This window comes from Zootoca vivipara, chromosome 5 (assembly GCF_963506605.1).
Source record: "Zootoca vivipara chromosome 5, rZooViv1.1, whole genome shotgun sequence".
Lineage (NCBI taxonomy): Eukaryota > Metazoa > Chordata > Lepidosauria > Squamata > Lacertidae > Zootoca > Zootoca vivipara.
In genome coordinates this window covers 7,471,509-7,488,117 of record NC_083280.1, presented here as the reverse complement: position 1 = coordinate 7,488,117, position 16,609 = coordinate 7,471,509, and the positions used below count along the sequence as shown (strand labels likewise).

Below are 16,609 nucleotides of genomic sequence, written 5' to 3'. Positions count from 1 at the left end.
CGATCAATGGGGAGTCATGCATCTGAAGCAGCAGAAAGAGCCAAGAGTCATCTACATTCCGGATAGATCTAGAACAGCATCTACCACCTGTGCAGTCATAACCTACCACTGTAGCTGCAAAAAGCTCTTACCCTCTATAGGCTCTTCCTCCAAGTTGATGTAAGTAAGGTGGGCAGTGACTCCCAGGGAATACCCATTGGCACAGGCTTTAACACACGAGCTTTTTAGAGGGAGGGCTGTCCAGGCTGTCCGGCAGTACAAGCCTGGCATGATCTTCGGGTGAAGCTAACAAGCCCCACCGACTGCAGCTATGAAGATGAAAAGACAAGGACATGCCAATAGAGAAAGCCCTGCACTGGCTCTGTGCCAAAACCCTCCAGAGATGAAGTTATCCAGCAGCAGCAGCAGCAGCAGCAGCAGCTCATAGGAGAAGTCATCCATGCTCGCTGGTTCTTCTTGAGTAGGGGCCTCCACTCTGGGTCCTCACCCATCCATCGGAATCCAGGGAAATACCACTGTCCTCTGACACTGAGGTTCTTTTGTGGATCAACAATTGGTTAAGTAAAAGGAAGCAGAGTATAAATGAACGGACAATTCTATGGAGAGATGTAGAAAGCGGAGTCCCCCAAGGATTGGTATTGAGACCTGTGTTTTTTCACTTGTTCATAAATGCTCTAGACTCAGAGCAGGGGTTGTCAACCTGGTCCCTAACCCCATTAGTGGGCGTTTCAGGATTCTAGGTGGGCTGTAGGGGGATTCTATGGCGCTTCACTCATTGGGTCTGAACTGGTGGTGACTGACTAGGAATGAGACCTGGGGTCATAGTGGGTAGTCCAATGATAATGTCACCCTAGGGCTCATTCAGACTTCCTTTGTGCCATGTTTCTAGGCACAGGTCCATGCTTTAAAGCTGGGTGTCTGAGGTTTTGGGGGTTTTTTTGCCTCAGCATTTTCCCTGCTTGCATTGTTCTTGCAAGGAACAAAGATGATCTTATCTTATCTTATCTTATCGTCCACTCTTTACTGCTGAATTGGAGCAAATGGCATTCCGTGGAAAACCCAAAATGCAGTTTATTCCGATGCACCATTAAAGAGTGGGTTTTCCTGGGGAAAGCAGTGAGGGGTGGAGAGCGCTCCAATATGAAGCTTGAAAGTGCTGACATTCATCTTGAAAGTGTAGGTGAAAGGTAAGTGTGGATGAGCCCCTAGTGAAAGGTAGGTAGTGGGTGAAAGGTAAGTGTGGATGAGCCCCTAGCTGAGAAAAAGGCAAATTCCATGCTAGGGATCATTAGGAAAGGAGCTGAAAGAAACTGTGAATAACATTGTGCTGTTACACAAATCAATGGTACAACTGCATTTGGAACAAGGTGGGATGAAATTTAAGGTTGTGTACACACTACACCTTCAAAGCACATTCAAAGCACATTTCCCCCCTCAAAAAAAATAATTTATACAAAGAAAATACCTCCCCTTAAAGCAGTTTTACAAAAGGAAAAAAGACTCATAAGATGGGTGGCGTATTAGCCTGTAAGTCATTGCCTAAATCTATGCTCAAAAACAGTTGCAAGGAAAACATGGGCAAAGATTATACACATATGATCAGAACTAGGCAGTCTTGCATGATATAAGCTGTGTAAACACCACACATTTAAAGTACATGACCTCCACCAAAGTATCCTTGGAACCGAAGTTCACTACACATGGAGATGCAATTCCTGGCAATTTTAAGAAACTACTGTTCCCAGGAGTCTTACAGAGAACTCATGTGCTTTAAATGTACGGTGTGTACACAGCCTTTAAAAGCTGCTCATTGCTTGGAGTTTTCCACTTTCCTCTACTTCATGATCTCCCATCTCTCAAATTTATTGTTCGTTAATAATTAATGGCCTGGCAAATATTGCAAGTATCTTTTAACATCCCAGCTACTCTCTACTCTTTTCCCTTCCACATGTGTGAATTGGTCACCCAGGTAACCTCCGTGGGTGGCTTATGGGATGGGGCGAACAGATGCTGCCCTCTCTCATTGGTCCGTTAGAAAGTCTGGGCCCCACTGATGGCTCAAGCAAACTGGAAGATGATCCGTATTCTGAAAACAAACCTTTGTTTCCAGGTGACCTTGTAGATGCAGCACTGGCTACACTGGAGAGGTTCTGGCCAGCTGCTACTCATGAAAAAGATGGCATGGAAAAACAAACAGAGGTGCTATGCAAAGCAGCTAATCAACCCTGAACATGTGTAGATTCAGTGCTTGCATTTCTCTTTGCAACGTAAGCGGTGACCTGTTGAAACAGATGGGGGTGGAAGGGAGTTGCTGGTTTCTTAAAGCTGCCGTTATAGTTAGAGTGGTTAGCTACTGTGCTCTTCAGAACAGCAACAATCAAAACAGTAATAAGACAGGAGGTGGCCCACAGGGTGCATATTGCCCCAAACCCTGAGTACTGCCACTGACTACTAGGTTTTGGCTGAGCCTACCCATACTCAGAGCTCACCACCAGCTACATCAAACCATATGAATCCGCAGGAAGCCATGGAAGATAGATCTTGACTCAAAGCCTCTCCTTGCATACTCAAGACCCTATGGTTTCATGCACAATTAACGTGTTATTTCTGTCTGCCATGACACTGATTGGCTGCAGCTTCATGTTTACCAATGACTTATCACTGCCTGCTTTTTTCTTCTTTTAAATCATTAGTAACCTTTATATTTATCTTACCAAAGTAAACAAAACCCATCTGGTCTTTATGTTTTATGCAGGCAGCTGTGAGGCAGTCTGTAATGAATAAAAACAGATCCACAGGTTAGCACCCTGTGATCCTCCCCCATCCTTTTTTAGTTTCTGGGAATGCAGTGGCCTACAATCTTATTAACATTATAAGAACAAACAACCCTGGATTTCTGCTACTTTCTCCCTAGCAAAGTATCTTCTTCCCACTGTATCCAGGGGCGGTGGCGGTGTGTGTTCGTACATGTGAACAAGGTAGAAAATAAGTGCCCCATTCTTAAAAACTGGCACCTTCTCCAATTGTGTGTACAGTGTATCTCAAGCATTTCAGGCAGGGCACAATTCCCAACACTCCCTGGAGATCCTTGGAATCGAATCCAGGATCTTCTGCATGCAAAGCAGATAGTCCACCACAGAGCTACAGCCCTTCCCAGAAGAACTAGAAAGGGGGCTCTCTCAGAGTTTGCCACAACGGAATAGCATGACTGTAGCAATATAAGAGTTGCTGCAACCAAACTAAGGGCTTTTCTGCACTTAGCTTCCTCTGCTCTTTCTAGGCTCGGTCCACACTTTAAAGCTCCATGTCAGAGTGCCCCCCCTTTTTTTTGCTCTGGAGCTCTCCCGAAAACCTGCTCTCTGAAGTTTAATTGGAGCAAATGGTAATATGCGGAAAACCCAAATTACTGTTTACACTGATTCAGCATTAAAGAGCAGTTTTTTGTAGGGAAAGATCCAGAGTAGGGCAAAAGGTAAGTGTGGATAAGCCCTGTGTTGGGAACATAATCACCTGTACAGTTGTCTTTAAAATCTTTGGTCTTTTTTATGACTTTTTTTTGTCTGTGTGCAGTAGCTAAAAGAGATCCATAGCAAGGGTTTTTGACAGTAAATATGTTATTTAATCAATAGGCCCCCCTCATCTTTGAAATATTCTATAGATAGAGGCTTTGCACCAGGTACCTTCACTTGAAAAGATCTAGCAGTGCCCAGAACAGGACTTTGTTGTAGTGGCCCCACAGCCTGCCATACACAGACATCATGACTATTTAGTGGAGCCTTATCCTAGAGTGGCACTGGCTCTTTCATCTCATCTACTGCTTGTGCTATTTGTTTTCATACATTTCTGAATCATTTTATAGCGCACTGAGACATATCTTGGGTAGGAAACCTGGCTGTATTTGTGAATGAATAATAGTAATATGTATTGCATCCTTCCTCAAAGGAAGTGGTGGGGAACCTGTGGCCCTATAGATGTCAACTCCCATCAGCCCCAGCTAACATGGGCAATGATCAAAGATGACTTTTGGGCTGGGGTATTGTTTAGGGGGTTTTGTTGAGGAGGGGTTGTTGTTGTTTATTGATATTAGTTTGTTGTATCTTTATTTTAGATCATCTTATGATTGTTCAATTTGGTTGTATACTTTTTGATGTTTTACTTATTGTTTATGACTGCCTTTGTAATGGTTGTAATTAATTTTCATGCTGTAAGCCACCTTGAGCATGGTTTTAACTTTGGAAAGGAAGCCTACAAATAAAATGATTGATTTGATCATAGGAATTGTAGTCCAGCAAATGCCACAGGCTCTCCATCCCTGATCCAAGGAATTGGTCACAACATGCATAGGATACCAGGCAGTTTCCCATCTACTGCTAACCAGATCTACTTCTGCTTAGCTTCAGAAGCAGAAGCCTAACACATAGAATCATGGAGTTGGAAGGGACCATGACATGTTCAGACCATTCTCTTTGCTCCAAATGTTGAAACTTTTATAAATCACCACCTACCCAAGACAAGACAAGACAAAGGCAGAAGCATGGACAGTAGAGGTTAGTACCTGCAGGCAAACCTGGAGAAGTTGTGAAAAGCTGACAGAGATGTGAAAAACATTCTCACCCAACTTCCTGGTAGCTGAAAGCTGGAGCAGAGTCAGAAATAATGAGCCAACAGAGCAAACTGAATGGAGTTTTATTTTCAGGACTGGAATATAAGGACATAATTCTAAAACAGATTACTGGTGCCAATGGCATAAATAATTATAATAGGCATTTAGATGGAGCCTCCTGCTGGGGTTCACTGCCCAGTCTTAGTCTAGACAAGAAGTTTAAATTTTGATCTAGAACCCACAAATCTAAAGAAATGCCCAAACTCATTGTGGGCTGTGATGCTATGAGAATGCTGGTTTATATCTTGTAAACTGTTGTTCTGTGACAAATCTTTCATTGATTGAAATGTTTTTATGCTACTGTTTTGGTCAATTGTATTTTATACTTTTACTGTTTTGTTTTTATGGCAAACCATCTGGAGCGGGCTTCTTTGTCTTGAAATGAAATACATTAAATAAAATAGACAAAAGTTCAAATTGAGAATGAAATAAAGGAGAGACTCCTTTCACTCACCTTCTTGGAGCAATTTGATAGACGCTCACCTGGGAGTTCCCTCTACTAAGACTACAAAGTATTTGAGCACATGCAAAATTCAGCCTAATATATCAGTTGGCCCCAGAACTGGGAAAACCCCTATAGTCAAGTGAAACCTCCAATCCAATAGCTTGGGAGGGGGGGGTGATTCCTCCAGCACTCCTTACCCTTATTTCTTTTCAAAAACAGTGGAACAGAATTAGAACTAAACCAGTCCTGTTCGCCCCCAGGTGAATACTTTTAACAACAGAGGGTTGGGAACATTTGCTAATATACTATGATGAGTTACAGTAAATAATTAATATGATACATGTTCAATACATAAGTGCAAGTCTGCTAGTGATGCAGTAGGAGCAGGAGCAGCTGCCAAGACAGCTGAAAGGTTTGGTGTGCCATGTTCTGTTTGCTCCCTTTCCCATTCACAAAATGTGGGTCACATACCTGCAATATGGGTTTCTCGGTCATCAAGACAAATAAGCAAGATCTGCTTTGTAACATTTGTACATTTGTTCATTTAAGAGAAAATATGGGAAACAGTAGCAAGCTAAAGTTATTCCTTGCTCAGGGATTGGCCGGGCACATCTTACACTCAAGGGGTGCCTGCCCCCCCCCTAAAGAGCCAGAGTCCCATACAGTTGCTGCCTCTAATGCTACTCGGCTTCACCCACTCTCCCACTCTTTTGTTGCCCTACAAAGTTACCCAACACACAACTGAGCATTAAGGGCTTACCTGGAGAATGACACACCGTCTGTTGTTTTAACCAGCTTGGTTTGGGATGAATTAAATAGATGAAAAATCAGCACATTTCTGGATGGGCTCCTGGCATCCAGAGTTACCAGAAGCCTAGTTTCTCCAGCCTCTCAGCCTCTGTCTTCTCCCTTTTGAGAGGGAAACTGTCAGATTCCCTGTGCGATTGCTCACTCATACACATACACACACATACACACACACACTCCCTCTCTGCTGCAGACTCTCTCTAGTACTGGCTGCCTCAATGCCGTAGTGGATACATCTCTACTTCCTCAGTGCCAGCCAGATGCAAGGAAATGAAGCAGCTCCAAGCCTGGCCTAATTAAAGGGCCAGGCTGTCTGCACTACTCTGACAGCGCTGAGGAGAGAAAACAGCCAGTTCTGTAAGCATTGTCTTTGACTTGTTCTCTGGATTATAAAGTCTGCCTGTCAGAGGTAATGAACGGATAGGAATGAGTGGCAACTTTATTAGAGAAAAGACACTAGGTATTGTCTATAATCATCTATATCAGGGGTCAGCAACCTTTTTCAGCCGTGGGGCGGTCCACCATCCCCCAGACCATGGGTCGGACTATATTTTGAAGGAAAAAAATGAACAAATTCCTATGCTCCACAAATAACCCTGAGATGCATTTTAAATAAAAGGACACATTCTACTCATGTAAAAACACGCTTAGTCTCGGACCATCTGCGGGCTGGATTGAGAAGGCGATTGGGCCGCATCCGACCCCCGGGCCTTAGGTTGCCTACCCCTGATCTACCTATATCTATATCTCATTTTGGACAAATTAACTCCATCTCTTGCTCTGAAGAAGTGTGCATGCACACGAAAGCTCATACCAAAATAAAAACCTAGTTGGTCTTTAAAGTGCTACTGAAGGAATTTTAAAATTTTGTTTCGACTCAGACCAACACGGCTACCTACCTGTATCTTGCACCAAAGAAACACAAATCCTGCTATGGGATACATCGTTTACCATTACTAGAAGAATAAGATTTTAACAGAATGTTTTCACAAGGACTGGAGTAGCGGAAGACAGAGAAGACAGGAAGGAGGTGGTATCTGCTGTGACACACTGGGATACAGTAATGACTTGTTTCAGTGCCTTCACCACACACTTTCAGACGTTTATCCATAACCATGTGGCCTAGAAATGTCATGAAAAGTTTCAAGAAGCTATAATTCCCAAGTAAGCCCACAGATTCTATACTGAGTGTAGCACACAAACAATTCTGGGGTATGCCCAGTTATAATAGAGAATACTGGGTTAGATGGACAGAAAAGTCTGGCCTGGGTCACTAGAGACCCACTGTGGAGAGATCTTTTACATCACCTCAAACAATTTTTCAGTGGAAACAGTTTACACACTCGGGGCCAAACCAGACATGATGGGTTACCATTAACGCACCCACCCCATACCCTTATAAAAGCAGAAGGTATATTTGTTGGCATTCATCTGTCTCTGGAGACAATGGAAGAGCGTGCCTTCGGGGTTAAAGTCAAACTTTTGGAGACTTACAGCACGTGCTGTGGCGGTATAGACCAATACAGTAGAGACATATCTTATTGCAGGTGGGGCAGGTGAAGGGGGTCCGATTTTCCTGCTACAGGTACACCATGGCATTTCTTCTCTGTGTTCCTTCTGGCAGTCATGCCTCCTCTGGTCCCTGCTGAGGATACACAAGCTGTCTGTCTGTCTCCAGGAACTGTGATTGTCTGCCAGGGATTCCCATACGGCGGGGTTAATGATGCCAGCCTTCATGTCATGTTTGCAGACATCTTTGTAGCACAGAGTTGGTCTGCCAACAGGTCTTGTCCTGAAGCCAGTACCCGCTGAGCACGTCTTGGGGGGATCCTGCCATCATCTATTCTGTGTACATGACCAAGTTGATTAAGCATGAATCCTCACCCCAACCCATACCTCACCTTTAATACTCCAGGCACTTTTCTCCCTTCCTGGCTCCAGTACTGGGAACTGTGGAAAGTGTCTAAAACAACAGATTGATAGGAGGTAATGCATGGGAATGGGTAAAAGTCCAGCACACTATTCTACACACTCCTGTTATTGTTAAAGTAAGGCATACCACAACTTCCTCCTTTATATGAGAAGAGGGAAGGCACATTAAAAGAAACCCATGGCAACCACCACGTTCCATTTGAGTCTCAGTTGCCTGTAATCAAGTGTAAAGAAATCATGTGAATACATATGCATGTGTGAACCACAGTATTGCTGCAGGGATACTTTGAGGTTAATGTAATAAACATGGTTTGATAGAGTACACATGGAAAGATTTCACTCTTTTGATTTATTCACAGTCTTACTACTAACCCACTGATCATGCAATGCAAGAGAAGCATTTCTATTTTCCCCTCTCAGTAACTGGAAGGGCTTTATTTATTACATTTCTATACCACCTCTTTGCGAAAGTCATGAGGCAGTGCATATCCTAAAAGACCCAGTAATATGCAAAATAAATATTATTAAATATTAAAAACAGCAATATGCAGCTGCAACAGGCTGGGGAAATAGGAAATAAAACTGGAATTACACTGGAATTACTAAGGCTGCAATCTTATCCACAGTGACTTTGGGGTATGCATCACTGAACATTAGCTGCACCTCCCCTTTCTCCACACCACACCCATCATGATGTTTCAACTTTAATTTACTTAGTTTCAGCCTGAGAGTTTCAGTCCATGGTATCAAAATCTAAAAACTGCTTCAAAGACATGATTCAACTGTTGTTGTTTTTTAAGGTATTATTCTTGCACTCTTCAGTTTTCTTAAACTAAGAGATTTTCCTAACTGGATATAATTTACTGCTCAGCAGGACTGCCCTGCTTGACCTGAAGCCAAGTTAGTCCAAATGATCCAAACTGAGTCCTGTTTTAGTTTCCTTCAGCCTTCCACCACTCCCTCCAAAAGGAAGTAGGAACAAACCACTTGCACGCCAGACAGTTACTTTGTGAATCATATTAACTGTTGCTTTTTCCTCTCTGAGCAAGCTCTAAATTCCTTATTCTTATCTTGGCCATTTGCCTGTTCTGAGATCCCAGTCTTCTTCCTGTTTGCCTATCCTGACTTCTTGGTTGCGTGTCAGCTTTTATCTGCCAGGAGAAAGTCCTAGTGCTGACTCTGAAAAGACTTGTCCAGCATATTCTTAAGCATATTTAGTCAGAGGTACCGTAATTCCCAATGGGATTTATTCCCTAATAACTGTGTTTAGAATTGCATCCTTTAACTATATGTTTACATTCCAGCCTTGTCCTGGTTTTCCCATGGGATTCGGATTTGGTTTATAATTGCCCTGGTGACTGCCACCTGGTACTCCATACCAAAGGAGAACAAATAACTCAGAAAATTCCATTGGAGAATCTACCCTTAGTAAATCCTGGTCAGGAATGAAGAAGGAAACAACTGTTATGTGGTATTTGGAACATTTATTATTCGGATACCTGGAAATGTATTCAATGCCATCACGTGCACTTAAGGGGTGGGGAATAAATAATTAACATAAAAATCTGTTTAATTTGAATTGCACAAAAGTGAACTATTCAGAAAGGTGTGGCTGGAACCTTTGCAATTTCTTGCTTGATGAAATAAAAGGCTGTTATTTCAGGGTAACACACTTGCAATAACAACTTATAAATTTTTGTTCAGAGCCTGTCATTGTCAGAGAATAGGGAGCAATTTCTGAACAATTTAAGCAGCTATTACTGTAACTACATAATGATGGTGTTTTATAACTATATAATTACTGGAAAATATAAATATCTTTCTTGATGGGTACAGTATAATATGATTCACAATATTTATGTTGTAAAATTCACTGATATAACTAGAATTTACTTATAAAGAATAAACTGCGGAAGTCAACCCCCATTCCAATTCAACTGACAATTTATTCTGATAAAACAGAAAGTCCTGTATTTACCCTACAATGTATTCTTGGGCAGCTCCTTGTGTGACTTTTGAAAAATGCTGTACCCTCTCATCAATGACACCTACCAAAGGATCCCCTTTTTATTTTATGGAGGCATGCTGGGAAATGGCTTGCACTTTCCCCCTTACACAAAGTGAAGCACAAGGCCCCTTTACATCAAAGTGCAGGGAATTAATTCCAGAGAACCGGTGTAGCAACACTAAAAGCCCAGTTTCTAATACAGACTAAACATACATACCTCAGGGACATATAACCACAGCTGCTAGCAGTGAAGGAGTATCAGAAATTGCTTAATCGTGAAAAGACGCCTTCCTCATGAGGAGGTTTCTGATTCTAGGCCTGTAGACACACACTGTGCCATTGTTCTTCTACTGGCACCAGCACTCTCAAGGACCTCCTCTGACATGCCCAGAGGTTCTTCCTCGGGTATCAACCCAGAAGTCCTATCAAGGGGACCCTCAGCATTGGACTCAGGGGGCCCTGCCTGCTCCTTCAGGTCCTTCAGGTGTGGGGTGTCTTGTTCATCCTCTGATGATTCCATGTCTGGCACCAGATCAGAACTAGCCACACCACCACCTTGCCCAACCTGGCCCTCTGCTGCTGCTTCAGGAGTACAATGACTTGCTGCCAAATAATTACATTAACCACCTGTACATTTATGAATAAACAAATTTAAAAGATAAATAAATGTATCTTCAGCCTCCAGGACTCTGGGGTGGGAGAACCACAGGTAAGTTGGGACCACAGCACTTGCCGACCTGTTAAACTGCATTACATGATCAAGCAACTCATCCTCCTGATGGGAAAACTGTGCTGAGCATGGCTGAAGCAGCACTTTTCCCTTCAGCTGCATGCCTGAAGAATACGCATTTCATCTGCATGCAGCCCTGCAGCACTTGCATCAATCTCATTACAGAAGCCAACATTAGCAAGCAGCAGGACTCCCCTGCATTTGCTGTAGGGGTGTGGCACACGGAGGAAGCAAATGCACAAATGTTTCTTACTCCATGCTTTTATAAATGGAGTGAAGAAAAATACAGAAAATACCCTGAACCTATACTTTTATGCACTATAATATTTGTCCCTCCTTTGAACATTAATGTCAATGCATATTATTATTATTATTATTATTATTGCTGTAACAAGATGCACAGTCCCCATGCCCCCCAAAGAATCCTGGGAACTGTTGTTTACCCTTCAGTTTCCAGCACCCTTAACAAGCTATAGATCCCTGGGTACTTTTTTGGGGGGGGGGGGTTGTTATATATGTTTATGCAAAATCTTAAGTACTATATCATACTAACCAATTGGCCAATAAATACATGGAGTTTTCATGTATTGCATTGCATTTCATTGGGTGTGAATAGGCAGTCAATGCAGTTGCTCTTCCTGACCATGCCTCGCAGCCTCTGCCAGCACACAGGCTGCTGCATTCTGCACTAGTTTGAGCCTCAGGACCATCTTCAAGGGAATGCCCAAGTACAGTGCACTGCAGTTGTCTAAACTGAAGGTTATCAGAGCATAAGAGTACAGGGGTCAAGTCATTCTTGTCCAGAATAGTCATAGCTGGTATATACAAACCATAGGTGGAAACTGGCATTCCAAGTCACCAAGGCCACCTGGGTCTAAAGTTAAAATTAATGGATCAAGATTCCACCAAACTACACACCAGTTCCTTTCAGAGGTGTGCCATTCCAACTCCCAGACCTAAGAACCTTGCACCTCTGTTGTACTGAATTCAGTTTAAATTTGTAGACCCACATCTAGCCCATCACTGTTGGCAAGGTTGGGCCTAGCACCTGAACTGCTTCTCTGGATTCAGATGGCAGAGATAGAGCTGGGTTTCATTAGCCACCTCACTCCACATATTCTGATGACAACTTCCAACAGCTTCATAGAGATGCTAAATAAGTATAGGAATCAGGATGGGCACCAATGGAATTCCATAAGACAACTCCCATAGCACTGAGGTATAGCTTCCCATTGCTATTAGGACAATAGCATCTGAAACCAACTATATGCAAACAGATTTACACTCTACTCATGGAGTTACTTGGAGGCCACTCTGAGTCCTTAAGCAAAATAACTGAATAATCTTTTAAACAAATGGGAGAAGTGATAAATGGGCAGAAATGTAGAGTGAGAAACATTCAGCAATGCTAAGATTTAATTTGAGCATTACATATTCTCTTAATGAAAAATAAGTCATGGGAGAAATATACATAGACAAAGAGTATTACAGTGGGTGTCATCTTATTCATCTCCCTCTGAGGATGAACAACATTGAAGTGAGATGCCTTATGGAACTGGCTGAGATGACTGGAAGAATCCGCAACCAGGGAGAGGAAGCGATAGAAGAAGAATGGAAAGATTTTAAACTGTATTTAAAAAAATATGCTAAAGTAACATATTAGATCAGAAATTAAGTTCTAAATAAACTGTGGAATTTAGGAATATGTGATATGAAAGCTAGAAAACAAGGTTAGGTAAGGTGATGAAAATGATTTAATTAGAATTTGCTAACTATAAATGTGTTAAAGAACCACAGGGAGGGAAGCCCGAGGAGGTCCCATTATACCATGTGAGATGATATGAGAATTGTTACTGTATATGTTTTCCTTTTTCTTTTTTTATCTTATATGTCTTTTTTCTTTTTTCTTATATATTGTTATTTTTGTGAAAACACTAATAAAAATATTATAAAAAAAACCATTGAAGTGAGATGCCAACCTTCCCATCACAACCAGACCAAAGAATGGTATATGCTTATCTAACAGAACAGGAACGTGCCGTCTAATATGTCAGGGCATGGATCAACTCCATGGACTTTTAATTAGAGAAAGTAAATCCTATGCAGATGGATGCACAAAGTTGTTATGAGGTTACCCTAGCAACTGTAACATTGCCTTTGGGAAATAGAAAGCAGAAGGTGTAAACTGACATGGTTCTGTTAATCTTCAGCCTACCTAAAGGGAATAAGGTGTTCTACATGGATCACGTGACTTCCTGGGCTGAAAGATTCAGAGATACTGCTTTTAGTACAAAATGACCCTATTTATTGATTCTGACTGATAGAAAACAGTCGTTACTTAATTCAACATTAAAAATGCATACTTCATGAGGTGGTTTTGCTCACCTCCATGAATGAAGTCTAAAAAAACCCACAGTAACAAGTTTAGAAAGCGTGGCCATTATTTATTCTTAATCTGTAAAGTGAGCAGCACAATAAGAGGTTCTTCATGACTTCTGACCCAGAATGGATTTCTTCACTTTTTCTCTGTTTCGATAATTTGTGAAAACCGGGTTGAAGGAGATGCAGAAAAGTGCTATCAATGGCTACTAGTTGCCGTTGGAGGCAGGAACGTTTCTGAGTACTAAATGAGGGAAACCACAGCAGGGGAGAGTTCCCTTTTGCATCAATCCTACTTGCTGGTTACCCAAAGGCACCCGTTTGCCATTCTGAGATCAGGATGCAGGACTAGATGGGTCATTGGTCTAATCCAGAAGGCTTTTCTTATGTTCTTAAAACCATTTTTTGGATGATGACACTTTTCAAACATAACTCAGTCGACAGCACCCTCTAGTGGTTAAAACCTGCGAATAACTATACCTATGAAAAGAAGAAATTATGGCAACTGAAACAAAATTAGTACCATAGAATTTGAGACATAAGCATGAATATAATATATAATCTAATGCCTTGTGCAATTTATATTACAATAATTGCTGTAATATATCACACCTATCTCACGTGCCTCTTCGAACAAACCAAAGGTTCGAAAGGTGCAGGTCAGAAGGAAAGCAACGCTGGAGAATTGACGCTTTCCAGCAATGCAAGCACATTTGTCGGTGGTCAGCCTTTGGCAAAAGGTGCAGGTCAGAAGGAAAGCAAATTAAAAGGGAAAGCACCTCGCCCTGGGCAGTTTTCACATTGCGTAGCTCCTCTCCATTCGAGGCTGCCTTTGAATACACTTTAACTGAACTGCAAACCGCCCTGAGTGGTGCAGGGGGCGGGGGCAGGAGCTTGTAAAGGAAAAGCAGGTTCGAAAGGTGCGAGTCAGAAGGAAAGCAAATTAAAAGAAAGATCGAAAGAGCATGTAGCAGCGCCTGGCATGAAATGGGCGGCAGGAAGTTGAGGCAAGGACATTTGTCGGTGGTCAGCCTTTGGCCTAGAAATTCTCGGCGTAGCTCACTTTGGGCCATGGATGCTGTCCACTTGGAGCTCTCATGTGGTGCACTTCATGTTCAGCATGGATGCTTTCCACATGCAAGCAGGTAGGAAAGGTGCAGGTCAGAAGGAAATTAAATTATGCAAATTAAAAGATCGAAAGAGCAGGCAGCAGCGGCTGCCATAATAATAATAATAATAATAATAATTTATTATTTATACCCCGCCCATCTGGCCGGGTTCCCCCAGCCACTCTGGGCGGCTTCCAAAAAAAAACAGAAATTCTAAAATACAGAAATCCATCAAACATTAAAAGCTTCCCTAAACAGGGCTGCCTTGAGATGCCTTCTAAAGGTCTGGTAATTGTTCTCTTTGACCTCTAGTGGGAGGGCATTCCACAGGGTGGGTGCCACTACCGAGAAGGCCCTCTGCCTGGTTCCCTGTAACTTGGCTTCTCGTAATGAGGGAACCGCCAGAAGGCCCTCGGAGCTGGACCTCAGTGTCCGGGCAGAACGATGGGGGTGGAGACGCTCCTTCAGGTATACCGGACCGAGGCCGTTTAGGGCTTTAAAGGTCAACACCAACACTTTGAATTGTGCTCGGAAACGTACTGGGAGCCAATGTAGGTCTTTTAGGACCGGTGTTATGTGATCTCGGCGGCCGCTCCCAGTCACCAGTCTAGCTGCCGCATTCTGGATTAGTTGTAGTTTCCGGGTCACCTTCAAAGGTAGCCCCACGTAGAGCGCATTGCAGTAGTCCAAGCGAGAGATAACTAGAGCATGCACCACTCTGGAGAGACAGTCAGTGGGCAGGTAGGGACTCAGCCTGCGTACCAGATGGAGCTGATAAACAGCTGCCCTGGACACGGAGTTGACCTGTGCCTCCATGGACAGCTGTGAGTCTAAAATGACTCCCAGGCTGCGCACCTGGTCTTTCAGGGGCACAGTTACCCCATTCAGGACCAGGGAGTCCTCCACACCCGCCCGCCTCCTGTCCCCCACAAACAGTACTTCTGTCTTGTCAGGATTCAATCTCAATCTGTTAGCCGCCATCCATCCTCCAACCGCCTCCAAGCACTCACACAGGACCTTCACCGCCTTCACTGGTTCTGATTTAAAAGAGAGGTAGAGCTGGGTATCATCAGCATACTGATGGACACCCAGCCCAAACCCCCTGATGATCTCTCCCAGTGGCTGCATATAGATGTTAAAAAGCATGGGGGAGAGGACAGAACCCTGAGGCACCCCACAAGTGAGCGCCCAGGGGTCTGAACACTCATCCCCCCCCACCACTTTCTGAACACGGCCCAGGAGGAAGGAGCGGAACCACTGCATGACAGTGCCCCCAGCTCCCAAGCCCTCTAGACGGTCCAGAAGGATGTTATGGTCGATGGTGTCAAAAGCCGCTGAGAGATCCAGCAGAACAAGGAAACAGCTCTTACCTTTGTCCCTAGCCCGCCGGAGATCATCGACCAGTGCGACCAAGGCAGTTTCAGTCCCATGATGAGGCCTGAATCCTGACTGGAAGGGATCCAAATGGTCCGCTTCTTCCAGGCGTGCCTGGAGTTGTTCCGCAACCACTCGCTCAATCACCTTGCCCAAGAATGGAAGATTTGAGACTGGGCGATAGTTGGCCATATTGGCCGGATCTAAAGATGGTTTTTTAAGAAGCGGTTTAATAACCGCCTCTTTCAGCGGGTCTGGGAAGGCTCCCTCATGGAGAGAAGCATTTACCAACCCGCGAAGCCCATCGCCCAGCCCTTCCTGGCTAGCTTTTATAAGCCAGGATGGGCAAGGATCAAGGAGACAGGTGGTTGGTTTCATTCGTCTAAGCAGCCTGTCCACATCCTCGGAGGTAACAGATTGAAATTGATCCCACAAAACTTGACTAGACAGGACTCTAGCACTCCCCCGCCCCGGCCCTGCTCCCACGGTGGAGTCTACCTCTTCCCGAATCTGAGCGACTTTATCTGCAAAAAACTTTGCAAAATCATTGCAGGAGATCATGTGGCCCGTACTGGGCCCGGATGGAGCAGGTGGTTCCGCTAAATTGCGAACCACCTGGAAGAGTCTCCTGCTGCTGTTTTCTGCAGATGCGATGGAGACAGTGAAGAAGGTCCTCTTCGCCGTCGCCATTGCCACTTGGTAGGCTCGAAGTTGAGCTCTAGCCCGTGTCCGGTCTGATTCAAAATGAGTTTTCCGCCACCGGCGCTCTAGCCGTCTCAACGACTGTTTCATTGCCCTCAGCGCCGGGGAAAACCACGGGGCTGTCCGGGCTCCATGCAATCTGAGAGGGCGCTTCGGAGCCAGACAGTCAATAGCGCTGGTTAACTCCGCATTCCAGCGGGCCACCAGGGAATCAGCTGAAAGGCCATCGACATGGGATAAAACATCCCCTACCACTCTTTGGAAGCCAATTGGATCCATTAAGTAGCGGGGGCGGACCATCCGAATCGGTCCCACCTCCCTGCAGAGGGAAAGGGTTGCGGAGAAGTCCAGTTGCACCAGAAAGTGATCTGACCATGGCACTTCTTTTGTTTCGCTTTTACTTAATGTCAGATCACCAACATCCATAGAGGTAAACACCAAGTCCAAGGCATGTCCGCGG

At 43.9% G+C, this 16,609-nt stretch overlaps 1 protein-coding gene across 4 annotated transcripts in view; it reads right to left on the bottom strand.

Annotated features, from left to right (window-relative positions):
- VWA5B2 (von Willebrand factor A domain containing 5B2) overlaps positions 1 to 6,148 on the bottom strand; it is a 41,689-nt gene extending 35,541 nt beyond the window's left edge. For 3 of the 4 annotated variants that reach the window (XR_009557558.1, XM_035133001.2, XM_035133006.2), the window contains exons 1-2: positions 5,869 to 6,148; positions 132 to 308 (exon numbers count right to left, since the gene is read on the bottom strand). Coding sequence is in view for 3 of the 4 variants with exons in the window: in XM_035133001.2 (XP_034988892.2) it covers positions 132 to 270 (139 nt within the window). In the remaining variant the exon portion in view is untranslated. Of the gene's footprint in view, positions 1 to 131; positions 2,772 to 5,868 lie in introns of all 4 variants that reach the window. The other variant, XM_060274321.1, reaches the window with a different exon arrangement.
- Positions 6,149 to 16,609: the final 10,461 nt, after the last annotated feature.